General features: G+C 50.9%; 1 protein-coding gene across 5 annotated transcripts in view; it reads right to left on the bottom strand.

Moving 5' to 3' along the window:
- The window catches only part of NCKIPSD (NCK interacting protein with SH3 domain), a 54991-nt gene that overhangs the window by 30067 nt on the left and 6711 nt on the right, over positions 1-18213 (bottom strand). For 2 of the 5 annotated variants that reach the window (XM_054216150.1, XM_054216151.1), the window contains exons 2-3: positions 1843-1955; positions 855-1056 (exon numbers count right to left, since the gene is read on the bottom strand). In XM_054216150.1, coding sequence (XP_054072125.1) covers positions 855-1056; positions 1843-1955 — 315 coding nt within the window. Of the gene's footprint in view, positions 1-854; positions 1057-1842; positions 1956-7183; positions 7569-7614; positions 7783-18213 lie in introns of those variants that run through there. The other 3 variants (XM_054216153.1, XM_054216148.1, XM_054216149.1) reach the window with 3 other exon arrangements.

Raw genomic sequence — 18213 nt, 5'->3', positions numbered from 1 at the left:
AGCGTAAAACAAGCCTCATCTGCTAGGAGTGACAGCGTATCAGTACCTTATAAACACTGCCTCCAAACACTTATCCCAGACAGATGAAGAAAAACTACAGTGCACGTGTTCATCTGTAGGAGAAAAAAAATAAATATCTCCATGCTCATCCTTGCTTGGCGCCTTTAGCGCTAACACCCAGCTATTCCCACACAGTGTAATCGGCCACATCATTCATCCCCAACAACCGCTGCATCCGTCCTGGGCTACTTCTTTGAAGCCTCGCTGGCGCCGCACAGTAACCTTGGAACTGTCTGACACTTGTGATAACAAAGAATCTGCTCTACATCATATTTCCTGCAATTTACCTTTAATACGTCATGACAAGGAACATCCAGACAAAGCAGGATCTTTGGGTTTTTTGCGTTTTGAGTAGTAAAAATAGGCAGCCATAGCAGATACTTAAGGACCCAAGGTCTCCTGCAGATTTAACAAGGGGGAAACACAAAGCAGTGCTGAGTGCTCAGAGGGAGTTCTGCTGCACATGTCAAAACTGGTTTTGAAAGTATTCTCTGGGGAGCTTGCAACTCTTTCAGAAAGTTGTCAAGAGACAGTCACTCAATCTAGAGAGGATCTCGTGTGTCTCCATGAAACCATGGGCCCTCAAGGATCATAAAAAGCACCACAAGTATAAATGGCAGAGGGACTGTTCCAGACTCCTTAGATAGAGACAGCATCAATTTACACTGCAGTAATTCCAGGTAAGCAGCACAAACACTTGATTTGTGACTTCAGCTGCAAAGGTGTTTTAATGAACAGGAGAGTGATGTCATATCACCAAAGGGGGAACCTAGAAAGCGTCCAGCCTCTGTTACCTGATAGGGACCTTCATCCTCCTCCTCGAACTCGGTGTTTGGAAGACTGTGATGTCTCTCGTATCCCGTCCGGCAGACCCCGTTGGGCTGCCGTGCCACATCCAGGTGGTGATCGCTGGAGGACTGTGTCATAACCATCCCCTGCGGGGTGGGAGAGTGACCTTTGCGGGACATGGTCTCCTTCCGATGATGGATTAGTTTTCTGAAACGGAATGATAACGTCAGGAACAGCAAAGCTAAAGGAAGGGAGTGACTGTGCTGCAGCATTTAAATGATATATTTAAATGATTTATTGCATTTGGGCTATATATACCAAAATGGGTTACGTTACTCTGAATTCCAACTCCAGTTTCATTAACAACTAAGGAAGCACTTCTGGGGGAGGAAGGAAGAGGCCTTGCAAGAGCCCATGATTTATTCATCAGCTCGCTGGAGAAAAATGCCTCTTCCTCGAGGGAGAATCACATATTGCATTGCAAGCTTCAGAAACTGCCTGCACTTTAGAATCACTGTTCAGCTGAGATTAAACCAGCGTGCCTCGGCGCAGAATGTGAGGTGTCAGAGAAAAACAAAAATTCTCCTCACAAGCAATTATTGAGAACATACTAAGGACCTCGTGCCACATGCCAACAACCTCTACGATTCCCAGCTGATAAAGAGGAAAAAATGCATTTGGAGAGGTTCTGGATTTCTCCTTTAAGCCTACAGGGTGGCTGAGAGTCCCCTCCTCTTTACACGCACGGGGACAGAGGGGGAGACCGAAGCACCGCTTTGCGGGACACGGTTGACAGGAGGAGCTGCACCAGCCAGCTCAAACACGGGGAAGCTCTCTGAGCACATCGGCACTCTGCAGCACAGGGACTGAACTCAACCATGTCCAACTTCATCCCCAAGAATTAAAAAAAAAAAAAAAAAAAAAAAAAGACACCAGCACCACACACTGACCACCCTCCACCTGCCAGCTCTCCCAGACGCCCGTCGTACTTACTGGAGGACATCTCTCTGCTCCAGGTTGTACTTTCCCCCATTCTTCATGGCCGCGTTGTGCACAGCCTCGATAGCACGGTCAATAGACTGGAGAACCACATCTTGCTCCAGCACCTGAGAAACACAACATCCCACACGTTACTGTGCTGCTTCAACTGCGGTTCTTCTGTAGCAGAGCCCCCAGTACGGGAAACCCACGTAGCAGGCACTGCACGAGCCACATGGCCAACAAAGAGCTCCCAGAGCCAGAACTCCATCTTAGCACCATCTCACTTTTCCCTCCTTCCTCCAAAGGAAACTTTTGAAGCCGTGCTTCAAACTGAGTGTGCCCTTTCAAGGTTTATGGTTGGAAAACAAAGTCGCTGCTGCGAGCACCAAAGTCCAGCGATCATGACAGGAACGTGGGGCAGAGCTTCAGGACCACGCAGCAGCCCGGAACATTCAGCCTGATGCAGGGAGGTTTCGAGATCCCACTGCAAAGCCCAGCTTATCCCAAGCTCAATTCTTTCTGCTCTCGCTGCCCTGCTACGGGCCAAATACACAGTTGTGAATGTCACAGACCAAGTCAAAATCTGGCGGCCTTCACAGTCTGTTGGCTCTGGGTTCACGTTTTTACTTGCTTTTTTTCCTTGATGGTTTTTATACTTGTTTTGCAACTTGGAGCGCCTTTTCCAAATCTCCACCCAAACTGTCATGGCAACATTTATTCCTCCTGCCAGCCAGTTTAGGACTGGTTACTGCAGCTGAAATAAACACCAGCCTTAGAGCAAGAAATACCAAAGCTCATCGTTCCCCGGGGCTTCGGCAGGAGGCTGGGAGAGCTGTGGCGAAGGGAAGGCAAAGCAGGTTTCCACACTTGGGACATTCTTCAAGGCTTTGTTTATCAACAGTTGACATGCCTTCGGAAGAAAAGACCTACAGGACTAAAGCTAAAGGCAAAGGACGTGCTACCGAGTCTTTGCCCTGGGTCCAACAGACCTACAGGTCTGCACCATCCCTTCGGTACCACCACCGGCAGCCGCAGCCCGAGCAGGCGGCGGGGAGGGAGGGGGCAGGAGATAAGGGCAACGCTTGGACTCCAGCGCTCACTGCAGCTGTTTGAAGGCTAAAACCCCCCTTCATCTTCCCTTGCTTTGCCCCCTCCCTGCATCACAGCAACCATTTCTCCAGCCAAGGAGTGGCTGGAATCTCATCAAGAATGCACTTTAATTGGCCTTAGGGGGCTGCCGAGCAGCAGAAGGCAAGCCCTCCCCGCCGGGGCCGAAAGTACCTGCCTCCATAGCACTGGCATGCAGTTTTCTGATAACACGCTATGTATTATTTATATCCTGATTAATTACTAAACCAAATGTGAATTAACAGCAACTGCAGACTGTGGGGGGAAGAAAACCCAACCTCTAAACAAGGTGGGGATGAGAGGCCCCTTCTGCCATGCTCAGCTTTGAAAAAGAAAAATTTAGGAGGTTTTCTTGATGGTTTGTTTTCCCAAGAAAGAGAGAGAGGGAAGAAAGCAACTGGGGAGAACTTTAAAAAAATAAAAGCTGGTGTGTTAAAATACATCTGCCAAATTTGTTGAAGTATCAGATCAAAGACAAAACCAACACTCAGAACGCAGCTTTGGCACGAAGCCCCCAAGCAGCCCCGTATGACCCAGGGAGCGTTTCACCACCTCTAACTACAGATCTAAGTAAGGAAGTGGAGCAAAGCTCACTTGAACACGTTTAAAGGAGAATTGGAAGGAACAGCAAGTTATCTCGGAGAATGTGCCTAATTTTCTGCGAAGATAAGGGAAAATTACAGCAAGCTGCACGTTTCCTCTAGGGAAGGGGAGCAGCGCAGAAGTCTCCAGCGCTCCAGAATGGGAGTGCCCGTGCTGCTGCGAGCACTGGAGACCCCTGCCCCCTGCACAGCCTGCCCGCCTTCATGCTGCTCCCACCCCAAAATTCAACACAGCTCCTGCTACAGCCTCTGAACGCCCGCCGTGGTGTACTCCCTGGTCCCCCACATCCACCACCACCCCCTCCAAACCCCCTCCACGAGAGGCACCCCTTCGCGCTGCCTTCTCCCACCCTCCCCAGCCCTTCACCCGTGTGGGTTTCCACCTCTCTCAGTCTGATCTTCCCAGGGAAGATCGCAGCACAGAGCGCTGGATCCTGCGGAAGGGCTCGGCGTCTCTGCCCTCTTCCAAAGAGCACATCGACACCTTCCACAGCCCACAGGAATCCACAGGCTGGAGCCACGACTCGCTGCGCGATGCCATTTGTCATGGAGAGGGCGCTTCTTTTCTGATAAAACGTGGCATTTTCACACTAATGCAGCAGTGCTGTGACAACCGGCTTTTAGCTGCTGTGCTCTTTCCTTTGTTTCGGCTCCCAAACCCTCTATTAGCAGGGCCCTGTCAAAAGGGCTGGAATAAAAAAAAGGCAGCAATAACTTGCCACTTGCACTTTATGACATTGTTGATGCTGCTCGTAAATCATCTCCTCCTCCCTTGGGTCTTCAGCACAGGGGCCGCCTCGCATTCGGGGTTTGTAGGACACCCAGCATTGGGGACCCCCTGCACTATAGTCATAAACTTAAAAAATAGAAATCGGTATTGTGGATAAATCGTGTGATTAGAACGGACAGGTACACTTCCCGGGCTAACCAAAATGGCATTGCTTTGTTTGAAGAGGATGGACAAAAAAGCACGATGCAGTTAAAAGGAGCGTGGATTGTGCGGGGGTGAAAGTCAGGTTTGCCGCTGTCTCACCTACAATCGCCTTCTCCCTAGGACTCGAGGGATGAGCAATTCGGGATAACGCACGTGCCTCGCCGTTCTCCCCATGCAGTTTAGGGAGACCAGTCACTCCGCAGTGCTGGCAGGGTGTTCCTGCCTGCATCCAGCACCTGCTCCCGAGGATGCTCCCGAGGATGCAGGCAGGCAGAGACCCTGAGCAGCAGGGCCAGGCGGCGCCTGTCCCCACCTCCTCACACACCGGGGGGCAATCCTGGACGCACAGGGCTCTACGGCCAGGAAGAGAGAGGTCACAAACCGGCACCACAGAAACGGAGCAGAGCCTTTGAGCTCAGGCGGGAGAGATCGGCGCTCAGCAGCCCACTCTCGCCCCCACAGGGCCCCGAGCTCAGATCCAGCCCCTACCCCCTCCCATGTTCCAGGATACGGAGATGAAACCCTGCTCATCGCAGACTAAGCTACAGCTCACACGGATGCAGGGGAGTGCATGGAAAGGGCACGGCTGCATGGCGTGTTGTCAGAGGAGATGTACCACGTAAAGCCCAGGAATCCAGCTGGATTTACTGAAGCTGTGCCGGTAACCGCAGGGGTGGGGGCTGGCAGAGCCCCGAGCGGCTGCTGCAGCGCGCTAGCTCTTACCGACATCCTTCACCAGTGGCACAGCCATGCCAGCGTCTCCTGGACGGCGGAGAAGGCGGCAGGGACGGTGCAGTGACGGTGGTGGAAGGCGGCGGCTCTGCGTGCCCAGCCTGAGGCGGCGAGCGCTGGGGTCTCCTCGGTCGGCGTGGGGTGGCACAGCTACCAGGAGGTGGCCGAGAGGCATCATCAATAGGACACCACCTTCTGCCCAACGTACGGTGAAAACAGAGGGGTGTTCTGGCACATTCACGTGGCATCTCACACCAAAAAGGAGCGACCGCCACTCCCTCTATCAGATATTTCTGGTTTCATCAAATAAAACGCTGCAGCAGAGAAATGCTGGGCTCTATAAACAGCCTGTCACGACCAGCCTGGCTACACGGAGAGGCAGGGGAAGAGCAGAGCGGTGACCCCTGACGATCACTGGCTAGTCTGGCTGATGGGGTGCTGGATCAGAGACAGGCCGGCACCCTGCAGGCGAGCTGCCCTGCGGGAGCAAGTTACAGCTCAATTAGAGCCACGAATATCAGCCAGGAAACAGAATTTCTTCTTTTCTAGCCCAGCATAGGAGAATCACAGAAGCATCAATAAATCATTACTTCCTCTCTCCTCGCTAATAACACGAGCAAACAAAGGGTTTCCCCAGAGCCCGCTGCCAATTTCCTCCTGCCCCCATTCACAGGAGGGGGCTCCGCACCTGACGGAGGGCAGAGCCAGACCTCAGCACTGCCCTGGGGGGCTCTGCATGGCCCCCCTCTTCCCGAGGCAGGAGGGGTAGGATTCCCTTCCCAAGGCCAAAGCCAGGCTTTCGAAAAGCATCCCGCCAGGGTGTCTCGGGGGTAGCGCAGCATGGCTGTGCACGGGCAGGGATGCATTTGCCCCCGTGGCTCCCATTGCTCCCATCCTCACTGGCCCGGGAGCAGCCTCCCCAAAGACGGCGCGACCTCCACTCCTGCTCCCCCGGGGCTATTGACAACGTCACCTCCCTCCCTCTCCATTTTGATTCCTTCCACACGTACCGCCGGTGTTTTTTAAATGCACTCACACAGAAGAACTTGCTCAACAGTCTAGAATAATCATACCTTTCAGAAAAGCATTTTCTAGACAAACAGGCTGACAGCTGCATCAGCCCCGACAGGCTGAGCCACCCTGCGTGCGCGAGACTCCCACATTTATGAAAGTGGCCCATTAACGTACGGCAGCCTTTTCTTTGCCTCTGCAGGGGGCTGATCCAAGAAAACATGACTTTTTTTTTTTTTCCCTCCTGCCTCCCCAGTTTTCAGTGATCAAAGGCGTTTGCTCTCCTGGGCGTGTGAGAACCAGTGCCCTCGTTCTTGCGGCTGCTGTTGCAGCCATAGGGGTGCCCAGGCAGGGCTGCTGATTTTCACCCTCGGGCCATTGCTCTCACAACACCACCACAAAAGACAGACAAAGTTTTGTCGCCAGTGACAGCTCAGTTCTCCACACAGCTGCACTGACACCGGCCACTGCCGAAATTAGGGTATTTATCCTGCTGGCTTGCACAGGCTGGCTCTTTGTTACTCAAGTCAGAGACAAACGCCACCTCTTAGGTCACACGCCATTCGTCCCCAGTCACCGCCAACCGTCTGCGGGCTGTATTCCTTCCAGATTTAAATGACCGCTGCGGCAATTTACAAAAATCAACCAGCCTTTGTCTCTGGCAGCGCGGAGTACCAGATACGGGTTCCTCCTCCTGAACCACACGGCTCAAACAAATGGGCTGAGTCTGGGGTTCTGCATCGCTGTGGGAAATTCAGCTCCTTCCTCCTTTTTGCCGCCCCAATCAGAATTTTTCACTCCCCAGGCTGTTGCCTAAGAGCTGTGCATTAACTTATTCTTGTCGACAGGAAGATATTGTGCCTTGCGGCACTTAAAAATGCAAGTGAAACAATGGGCAACTGTCCTGGTTATTGAGCAAATAAGATAAGAAAAGCTCCAAACAAACCTGCAGCATCTCTGACTTGCTAGCGAGCGAACAAAGACACGGCTGAGCTCTTCTGACAAAGAGGCAGCCCAGAAACAGATCTGGAATTCCTGCTGATATGCTACGGTGGGTTTCTAACAGATTGGTGTTTTTCTGCGGTGTGCTGGCAGCAGCCGCTCGAGCGGACAGCCTGCGCAAATGAGAAATGAAGAGAAAGGAAAGCCGGGGAAAGGGCTTAAGTTGTGCAAATCGTGCTAACGCAAAAGCCAGAGCTCCTGGCGAAAGAGACAGACCAACTAGGGACAGTATGGGCACGAGCGGCATTCGGAACAAACCAAACCCTGAAGGCAGCAGAGGGATGCACAGCAACCAGACTTCAAACGATTCCTCTCCCGGGAGCAGAGAGAAGGGGGCAGAGACACGCGAGGAACAACGAAACGCATGCAACCCACCACTGCACGCTTGTACTTCCCGAGGTGGAAACGCTCCGTCCTGGGTCTCTCCAGCCACGCTCAGACCCCGTCTACTGGCCAGGATGATCAGAATCGGCCACCGATTCCTTCCCCTCGCAATTCTGCGCCCTCCAGTAACCAGAACATGTCCGTTCAGCCAAAACATGGCTAAGAGGATAAAAGCAGAGACAGAAGTTTTAAAAATAAAGCACTCACACATACTTACATATCTTGCTGGTCTCTGCTGCCTTAATTCTTACTCCTCTCGATGCTCCAGGGGACTTCTCTGGCTCAGCCTGTCCCAGGCGAAGAGCCGCCAGACAACAGAGCTGCCCCTCTCTTCAGGGTTTACCCATTCAGCACCCTTTTAGCACATAATTGCCGAGCCAAGTCAATATCAGACTTGCATCTGTGCAGCAGAAACGTATGTTTCTACTTCCATTTGTGTGTGTATAGTTTGTATACACATATATATATCAGAGTTACAAATATATTATATTTCAGCTACACTGAAAAAGAAAACTGCAAACAAACTCTACTTTGATGAAAGCTCATGATTATGAGCCAGGAGAGATCAAGGTGGAAGGAACGATGCTGCGGTGAAGGTCTAGCAGTCGTTCTAGGACTTTTGACGTATTAGCATTAGAAGTTGCAAAAAAAAAAACCAAACCCAACAATGCGAATCTTTGCACAGTCTTCAGCTTGGTAGCCCAAAAAACCGCTACAGATGCCCTTTGCTCATTGAGATTCAGTCCTAGATCAACTGCATGCAACTAGCACAGGTGCTTAAGAAAGCCCTTATATTAAGTATGATAAAAATGCAACTAACTTCTAACTTCCCAGCGTGCTGGGCAGACTACAAGGTTCTAGTCTCAGCCCATCTTCGTTTTGACTGAATCGGCAAAGACGCGGATGTGGGCTGAAGACTCAGCCGCAGAAACACTCTTTGCGGTTCACCAGGTTTGCCAAGTGCTGCCAGGACAAGGACAGAGCCCAGAGGAAGCAATGAGCCTGGGAAACCACGCAAGTTCTGGCTCCTCTTCTGGCGTTCAAGGAGGAAGGTTCAGTTTTCCCCCAAAATCTATTTCCATAGCAGAGATTGTAGCAAAACGCTGGAAAGGGGACAGGTATATGAGAGGCACAGGACCAATAAATTCAAATTTCTGCCACGTTCAAGAGAACTCTCCCCCTCCTACTCACCTCTGCACTGGAGCACGTTTCCAGCATGTGAGGATCTAGTAAGTGAAGTCTCCAGGGGTCAAGCAGGAAAAACTGCAAGTAAGTTGGCAATTCAACTGATGGCAAAGACAGATGCAAGAGAAGAGCACGCAGGTACCTGTTAACTGAAAGGGACTTTCCTCCCGCATGCCACAGACCGGCACCAATTTCACAGCATGCAGCTACGTGTTTGAGAAAGCGGTAATAACTCGCGATTCATCTTGCAAGGGAATTTATGATTTATCGGCTTTTCTTCCAAAATCCTCTCTCTCCCGTGACCAACCTTCCGGCAAGGGACAGAAGGCAGCAAGCTGTACATGATGCTCATTGGGCATAATTACTGTGTTGCCCAAACCCAAAACGATGGACAAATTGTAAAGTATCTCTTATTGACTTAACAGGAAAGGGGAGACTGGAAAAGAAAACTGACCTGCCATCTCGGCCCCAGTGAATATGGGAAAGCAGACCTGGCGGTGGGCAGGGGCGTACAGCCCAGGGATGCGAGAGAAGGGACACGGCGGGCAGACAGGTCCACCGTCCAAGGGAGAGGAGAACCTGTGGGCTTGGGCATGAACGATTCGAGTCTGCCACGCAGAGAACAAGCACAGCTTTCTGGTACCCGCTGTATGAACGGCCATATGTGCTTTATTAAAGCCACTAATGAGGGAAAAGAGCTTCCATCCTCACAGGCCAAACACAGGAAAATCATCAGCTAGTTTTATTCCTGGACAGATGTAAATTGTACAAAATTGTAAACCAGACACAAATCCCCGGGATGTTTTTAGCAGCGCCGGGATCAGAGCTGCCGGGCCCGGCAGAGCCGCTGCTCCTTCCTGCAAAGCTGTTGCAGCGAGGATGAAAACCTGCCTTGCATTACCGTGAGCAAGCCTTGGAAAGCTCTCCCCAAACAAAGATGACTCCAGTCAGAAGGATCAAAGGCAGCTCGCTTGCTGCAGGATCAGTTAGCAGCCTGGCTAGAAAATAATTCTCCTGCGTCCTGGACTTTGCATGCGGAGCAAATGCTGCCTCTTCTGCCATAAAGGGATGCGGCTCCCTCTGCACACCCCAAAAATAAAAAGACAGACAGCAGGGCAGGATCAGAAACCACATTAACTCAAGACAGAAAACCCAGCGTTTTCCTCTCTAATGAGCATTTCTCTTCAAGTTACTTGAGCATCCTACCCGAAATGCAGTTTATCACAGTGATGTGATCAGATCGTATCTGCGACCCACTCTGAAACGCAATGACCTCCAAAGCACCATATGGAAAAGCCCAAGCATTCGCTACCAGAAGTAGAATTGCTCCAAGCAACTGAGGAGTAACAGCAGCCAGAAAGGCTGGGTTTATGCTGTCCTTCTGCTCAAAGAGAGTGGCTCCCCCTTCCCACGGAGCAAAGCTCATCCCAAGGCAGAGAGATCACTTACAAACAGTCCTTTTACCACCATCCCTTCACACAGCTCCCAAGCACATCAGGTACACCAAGATCCTTGAGGACTTCTCCCGCTAATGGTGTTTCAGGCCAGGGACCCAAGAGAGCAAGCACACTTACAAAGTTTCTCCAAAGTAGGCGCCCAAAAAAACCCTCATTTCTATATAATGTTCCTATAATACAGATCTCACTGGCAACTTCTCTTCCATCCACAGCTCCCCCCTGGGTCATAGGCACAGGTATCTGAAATACCAGTACTAGGAAAGCCCTGGATACCCAGCCAATCTCCTCCCCAGCATTTTCAGGCTGTGCAGACCCGTTCCCACTGGGGCGGAGGAAACGCAGCTCCCCTGTGCTGGGCAGGTACTTCCCAACACGGAGATCCCAAACAAGTCTTCCACCCAAGCAGAACAACACGTCCGGTCCCAGCAGCCTCCCGCCGGCTGCCAGCAGCCTTCATGACTTTAACCTGGGCACGAAATGCTCTTTAAGGGATTTTAAACAAGAAGTATGACAGCCGGGCTCCCGGCAAAAGACAACCCTCAAATGCTCGTTTGCTTTCAGGTGGGCCATTGTGAAGCCCATTGTGAAGCCAACACAAGAAGGAACCCCTCCTTCTGGAAGACGACAGGCATCTCCCGCGCTCCCCTACCATGGATATTCCTACCTATATGTTTTGACACGATTAGAGTAGCGCTATCAAACAGGGGATGCTATTCACGCTTTTGGCTTATTAGTGCTATACACAAAAATTACATGAAGTTCGGTGTGCCGGCTAATTACAGCAAAGCCGTTTAAAGACTGTTGAGGGTGCAGGTGCAGGGCAGCAAGGGAAAGGGTGTCAGAGGGGCTGAAATACTCCACGCGGGCTGCGCTGTCAAGAGGTAGATCATGCTATTTGGCCATAGACAAAATACCCAAGTATGCCAACGTGCTTGCTGGGTGAGAGCTGCTCCTGCAAGCACGTTTATTGCTGGTAAAGCGGATGCTTCTGCTGAAGCAATCAGCACCCAGACGCTCAGCAAATTCAGGGAGTCACCACAATGGAGCTTTACTGGGACAACGATAAAGCTAATGCTAACTCACGCCCAAAAAGAAACAAAGACACCGCCGAGATCCGTAGGGGTATCTTACAACTGTTACGTGCACGATCATAAATACAGAGACAAAAAAACCCACCCAGCAAATTGTGAACTAAAACCCCTGCAGCCCCCCGCGTTGCCGTCTGACTGGCAGGCAGTGGGAGGAGAGAGCACACAACTTCTCTGTGCTGCAAAACTTAGACAGACCGAGAGTTTCCATTGACCTACAAAAGTACCTTGAGAATTGCAAGTTTAGCTATGTTTATCAGAGGAATGAGGCTAACTTGCTGTTATCTCCAGATTCAGTTCAAGAACAAATCCAGGCGTTTGTTTAGTGGGCTTTTTTGCCTTAAAAAAAAAGATTAGAGGGTTCAACTGGATTTGCTGACATTTCACCTATAAGAAGTAAGAGGTGGGTCACGGAAAAGAAGCAATTCATTAGTGTCCCACTCTATCTTCAGGGGAAAAAAGCCTGCTGCTCTAGCTGCAAGTTATAATCCCATCTCCTCTTGCAGCTTAGAGTGGCAGAGGCTCCTCAGAAACACGAAGAAACGGGAACAGGAGAGGAATGTCCTCTTAGGACATTGTGCTGCAGGCAGCAGAACAGCCATAATCCTGTTTTCCTCACTTCCTGAGGCAGCGAACAAAAAAGTGCATTTGTTGGACTGTTCACTTCTCATGCGCAAAACTTTCAGCCCAGCTCATGTGCCTTTTACAGTATTGATTTCTCACGTCCACCTCTTCGCGTGCCACGTTCACCTGTGTCAGCATCCCGCTCGCTCAGCGGCATCGGCGAGAGCAAGTTGCCGCCTATCACGGAACCTGCCCAGCCCATCTCCAGCGGGACAAATCCCGCAGGAAAGGAGACAGCCAGGACTCAGCTCACCTCCACCCGACCCAGCTGATGGTCCCTCCATGGAGACGGTCCAGAGAAAGAACCTGCCGGTGCACAAGGGCACCATGGGGCAGAAGTGGTGTTGGAAGCTGCCTGACAGCAAGCAAACCACACAGTAGCCCTCAAGCTGTGCGGTTTGCACAACCCCTGCGCAGGCTGTTTCTCCCCCCCATCCCCGTCTCCCCTCACCAAACTCCTCCGGGTCAAGGCTGATCACTCTTCGCCACTCATAGCTCCCCACAGCCCAGCTACGAGAGGTTTGGGTGGTCTTCCACCCACGAGGCCAAAGATTGCCAACTGTGGTTTTGCTAGAAGACTTTTTTTTTCCCCCCTCAGCCATTAATAGCATTTAAAAGCTTTAAAAGTGACCAGCGCTCGATATCATTTTGAGATCTTAAGCTTCTGAATGACAGCTCAAGAATGCAGGCAGTTCACACGAGTTCACAGAATCACAGAATTTTTCAGAGTTGGAAGGGACCTCTAGAGATCATCTAGTCCAACTCCCCTGCTAAAGCAGGACTGCCCAGAGCACATCCCTCAGGGCTGCATCCAGGCGAGTCTTGAAAGTCTCCAGAGAAGGGGACTCCACACCCTCCCTGGGCAGCCTGTTCCAGGGCTCTGTCACCCTCACCGTAAAGAAGTTTTTTCTCATGTTTGAATGGAACTTCCTATGTTCTAGCTTGTGCCCGTTGCCCCTTGTCCTGTCACTGGGAACCAATGAAAAGAGTCTGGCACCATCCTCCTTAAACCCACCCTTTAGATACTCGTATGCCATAATAAGGTCTCCCCTCAGCCTTCTCTTCTCCAGGCTAAAGAGTCCCAGCTCTCTCAGCCTTTCCTCATAAGGGAGATGCTCCAGTCCCTCAATCATCTTCGTTGCCCTACGCTGGACCCGCTCCAGTAGTTCCCTGTCCCTCTTGAACTGGGGAGCCAAAAACTGGATGCAGTATTCCAGGTGTGGCCTCACCAGTGCAGAGTAGAGGGGGAGAATGACCTCCTTCGACCTACTGGCCACACTCTTCCCTATGCAGCCCAGGATGCCACTGGCCTTAAATTGAGTTCACACATGTGAAAGCCTCAGATGCCAGCCCGTATCACCGGGCAATGCTTCTAAGAGAGCCCCGGACACAGACAAGATGATGCTTCCCAAAACTGACTGCTGGAGGGGTTTCTTTCCATCCCTGATGTAAAGAATTACACTGCACAGGCCCCTTGACAAAGCCGCACAATTATTACAATGCTGCTGCTATCTCTTCTCATCAAGCTAATGGAAGACAGACACATGAAATCAATTCAAAAAAACAAATTAAAGGGGATGCATTTTTCAGTTTAAGTCAGTAAAGGCGATTCTGGGGCAGGCAAAAACTTCATTACTTGGAACCCAGCACTTCAAGGCACGCTGGGTTTTTAATGTCAAATGGAAAAAGACTTCAGCTACAAACACTTTGATTTGGCCCGGCTCAGGGAAATCCCTAAGCTTCTGCATTAAGTAGGTAATGAATTTTTATGAACACCGTTCTTACTCGAGGTACTGGATTTTCACGCAATTACTCTTTTTACATGCCGAAAAACATGGGCTTCCCTGATACTTGAGCTTCTCCCCACATATTCCTCAGGGATAGCCGAGCCCGGGCACAGAGGGAAAGGGGCTGTGGACCTGCCTTCTGCTGGGTCACTCGGGTGCAGTTTGTGACCTGGGCATGGCGCACTATGTTCAAACCATGGTGTCCTCTCCATCCCCTGCAAACACACACCGTTTCCTCAGAAGAGGGGGGGGAAACGGGCACCTTCAAGCAGGCTGGAAAACCACAGAATTCAATGAGTTTACCCAAAAAGGAACTGGCACCACATCAGACAGAGGCCACGGAGGTTTGCATTTGTCTGCTCGGTGGAGAGCTTCAGCTTGATCTCTTTAGGCAGCCATCTGGTTTTTGCAGGAGCTGCCACGGTTCACTCTACAACCACCACAGCACACGGACAAGCGCACTGAACTCGACTGACGGGGAGCCCTCCACCCTGAAAACCTGTCCACCGCCATCTCCATCTTCCACGTGTGAGCGGGTGAAAGCTCCCTGCGTGGTCCACCGAGGTTTTCTTCCCACCTCCAGAGGAGGAGGACGCAACTCAGAGGCCAAGGCAGGAGGAACTCGAGGGCAGCGGAGCTGGAGCAGGCGGCAGGAACAGCGGGAGATAACCCGACCACATTAGCAGCTGTGGATGTATCACCCCACACCCAAACCCTGTGGACAAGAAGTCAAGACCTTTTCAACAAGACATCATCCTGGCTTCCAGGCAATCCTCCTTGTGGGCGAGTGTCTATTTTTGCAGCTCTTACCTCATCTTCTCCCTCATCCCTTTGTTTTTATTCAATTAAATAGAAGGTTCGGAGCTGGGGCCTGTCCTCACGTTTCCATACTACAAGGCACTGTCCCCACTTGGACTAGAAAAAAACCCAAGAAATAATTAATAGCTATTACTTAGAAGAGATCTAATCTGAACTTCAAACCAGTGATTTAGCAAGAAGCGATCTACAGCCTGGAATTATCTAGCATACTTAGTTCAACAGCTTGATTTTTTTTTTTCTTTTTAAATTAAACCTCTCGAGCAGCTGAGCAAACTAAAACATCAGCCTATGGCACAGATGACAGGCACAAACATCACCATCTCATGGAAAGCCTTCACGCACACCACCACGGCCTCAGCACGACAAGGGGACGAGGTGGCGTAGGTGGGACCCCACCAGCAGCGCAGCACGGATAGACACCTATTCAAAAGCACATCTCGCCAGCATGAAAAGTGGTCTGAGCCTGAGGAACGGGCTCACTACGCTTGCAGCTGTACCCGACGGACAGGAGGAAGAACACGGGCTTTGCAACTCAGTCATCAAGAAGCAAGCAGCTTCCAAGGAGGAAGGGTGTGTCAACTTCTTCTAAGCAACTTCGCAAACAAATAACCAGGAAAAACAAACCCATGAACTTCCCACCTCATCCTAAAAAACCCATGCTGCCAAAGTTTTACTTCCCCTTCTTGCTTAAGCCCCACGCTAAAAGAGGACAAGTATTAGTGCTTTGTTCCCCTGCAAGGAACACGAACAGCTCTGCCAAGTGAGCGCCGCAGCACAGGGCGTGAATGCAGCGGAGCTGAAATGAAGCGAACGCTCCTCTCCTGCTGCAGAGGGTCCTGTCTTTGGGACAACTCTGTTAGCGTCAGCACAGCTTTGCCCAGAACAGTGCTCAACATCCCCACGGCAAGAAAGTGATGGGGGCGCGAAGGGGAGCGGAGAGAAACAGACGCAGCCATGAGTCGTGTCCTCTGCTGCACTTCTCACGTGACAAGCTTCAAAACATATTTGTTTGAAAAAAAAAAAATAAAATCAAAGGTTATGTCACGTGATAAACATCAAGACAAATTAGGCTTGACAAGTCCCTCCCATAAATGTCAAAGCTTTATTCGTGAGCCAGTGGCCAGGGAGGCAAAGCGATGTTCCTCCAGAAGCAGGACCGGGACCCACCACAATTCTCGCTGCAACTCAGGACCAGAGGCAAGGCGGGCAGCCAGGGTCCATGGAAAGAATTTCCAGCGGACCTAAACCGACTGTCATTTCAAATGAGAATTTTTCCTCTAAATATAAGCATTTTGCAGCTCCAGACGCCAACTCATGGAAAAAGCACCAACTGGGGTCCTCCCATAGCACTGGCTTCCACCACACTCCGCAGCAGCGCAGGGACCAAATTGCTTCTCGCACCCTGTTAGAGGGGGACTCTAACAGCAGCCCCAACGGCAAACGCTTCCAGCCTTCACGGGTCCACAGACAAATGTGTCTCTTCAGTGGAATAAATCGAAGCAACTGTTACTGCCACGGCCAAGAAGAAAGCCTCAATTTTCTCTCCGGAACAAGTTTTGGTTATAGCATTGACCACATCGGGTGTCAGCATCCTGTGAAGTCTATAACGTTCTTGCGGACTACCCAGTGCCACAGTCGCACGCTAAGGCTGCTCGTACTTCCCTGCTTACAAACCCCTTCTGGAATTCAGCCTTTTTCCAGCACCCAGACTGACAGTTCGTATGCTGAATACATAATGCTGGTTGGGAATGACAAAGTCTAAATCCTTCATGAAGGAGAGAAGCTGGGATGCTCTTAAAATTTCCATTTGTTTTTACGTACATCTGAGCTATACCAGTAAGGGAAGAAAAAAGAGGAGGCTGCCTCTGGTCCAGAACCAAAGCTCTCCTCACAACGACCTCAACAGACAGGTTCGGCTGTTTGTCACATTTCAGCCACTGACCGATGTAAGTACCCATTTTACACCATGGGATTTTACTTTCCCGATGGGCATTAATATGCCGTGCCCCAGAACTTGCGAGAGATCTTCTTAGGTGGGCCAGTGACCTTGATATAGTCTGCTTTTGTCAAAGCCCTCCGCAGTGTACAGCCTGCTCCGAGCACAGAGGTTACTCTTCTCTTGCAAGGAGAGCCCTTCGCCTTTCTTCACGTTGTTTTCCCATCATCACTAACGCCAGCACATTTTTCTCCGAGGAAAAGCAATAGGATTTCCTTCTCCCTGCTCTTCAGTGTCTTGCTCCCTCTGTACTTGACACGGAGCAACAATCACAAAAATTTGATTTCCGTAAACTCTCTGGTTTATTGGTTTCAACACGAACTTCTCCTCTGCTTTTTTCCTACTAAGAATCCCACCTGACGGGATGCTGGAAATCCTGGAAGGGAATGCAAGGGTGGGACGATGAACAAGAGGTGCACAAACACACACACAGTGCAAGGGCGGCTCAGCAAGCCCAGAGATGTTCAAACTTCATGTTTGAAGACATCTGCTAATCCCCTCCAGCTCAGAAAGAGCAGCCAAGGCGGAGCTGTCGGTGCCCGGCTCAAAGGAAGGACAGCACAAGACTGATCTTCTGAAGCATCAGAAGACAGAGATGGCCAAAGGGGGGACACCATTCAGTAGACCTGCTGTGTAGCACATCCACGAGCTTGATTTGATGTTAGCACTGTAATTTGACAGAGACATACATACCCTGCTGGGCATCATCAACAACTTCGTTTCCCGTCGCTGACGGCAGTGTTGATCAGCTTAAATGTGCATCAATTAAATTTCAACAACAATCAGAGATTCAGCTGAGCCACAACCTTCCTGTGTAGCCTCTTGACCGTATCCTTACTGACGGGCAGGGGAGCAAGGTCCGGCAAAGCAAGCCACTTGCATGGAGTCCCATAGAGAGACGATGGCAGATTTGAACAGAATCCAGATGCCCATACGTAACCACAACAGCACCGTGCTCAAGGAACATACACCACTCAGTCATCACTCAAGACTTTTCCCTGCAAACGGGGCAAGAGGAAGGGTGTCTGCATTTGCCGTCCTCCAGGGTCAGCACCTCGCTAGCCATTTTGAATGGATGCTCCTAGTCCAAAATTGGCAGTTCTTCCCTTTGCAATGACAAGTTGGCCATCTTCCAGATGTAAACCAGGAAAGAAATGGAACACCTCTCTTGTGAAGGCAGGCTGAGGGATTTGGGTCTTTTTAGTCTGGAAAAAAGACGACTGAGGGGGGACCTTACCAACGCTTATAAATCCTTAAAGGGTGGGTGTCAGGAGGGTGGGGCCAGGCTCTTCTCAGTGGTGCCTGGGGACAGGACAAGGGGTAACGGGCACAAACTTGAGCATCGGAAGTTCCACCTAAACATGAGGAGGAACTTCTTTACCCTGAGGGTGGCAGAGCCCTGGCACAGGCTGCCCAGAGAGGTGGGGGAGTCTCCGTCTCTGGAGACATTCCAAACCCGCCTGGACGCGTTCCTGTGCCACCTGCTCTGGGAGACCCTGCCCTGGCCGGGGGTGGGACTGGGTGATCTCCAGAGGTCCTTTCTGTGATTCTGTCAAGAAAGTCTAGTTGTCTTCTCCTGATGAAAAGCATTCAAAAACCATACAGCAGGCAGCCCCAAAAAAATCACAAATTCG

This window comes from Rissa tridactyla, chromosome 10, assembly GCF_028500815.1.
Source record: "Rissa tridactyla isolate bRisTri1 chromosome 10, bRisTri1.patW.cur.20221130, whole genome shotgun sequence".
Lineage (NCBI taxonomy): Eukaryota > Metazoa > Chordata > Aves > Charadriiformes > Laridae > Rissa > Rissa tridactyla.
The sequence above is the reverse complement of the archived record's forward strand: the minus strand, read 5'-3'. Positions and strand labels throughout refer to the sequence as shown.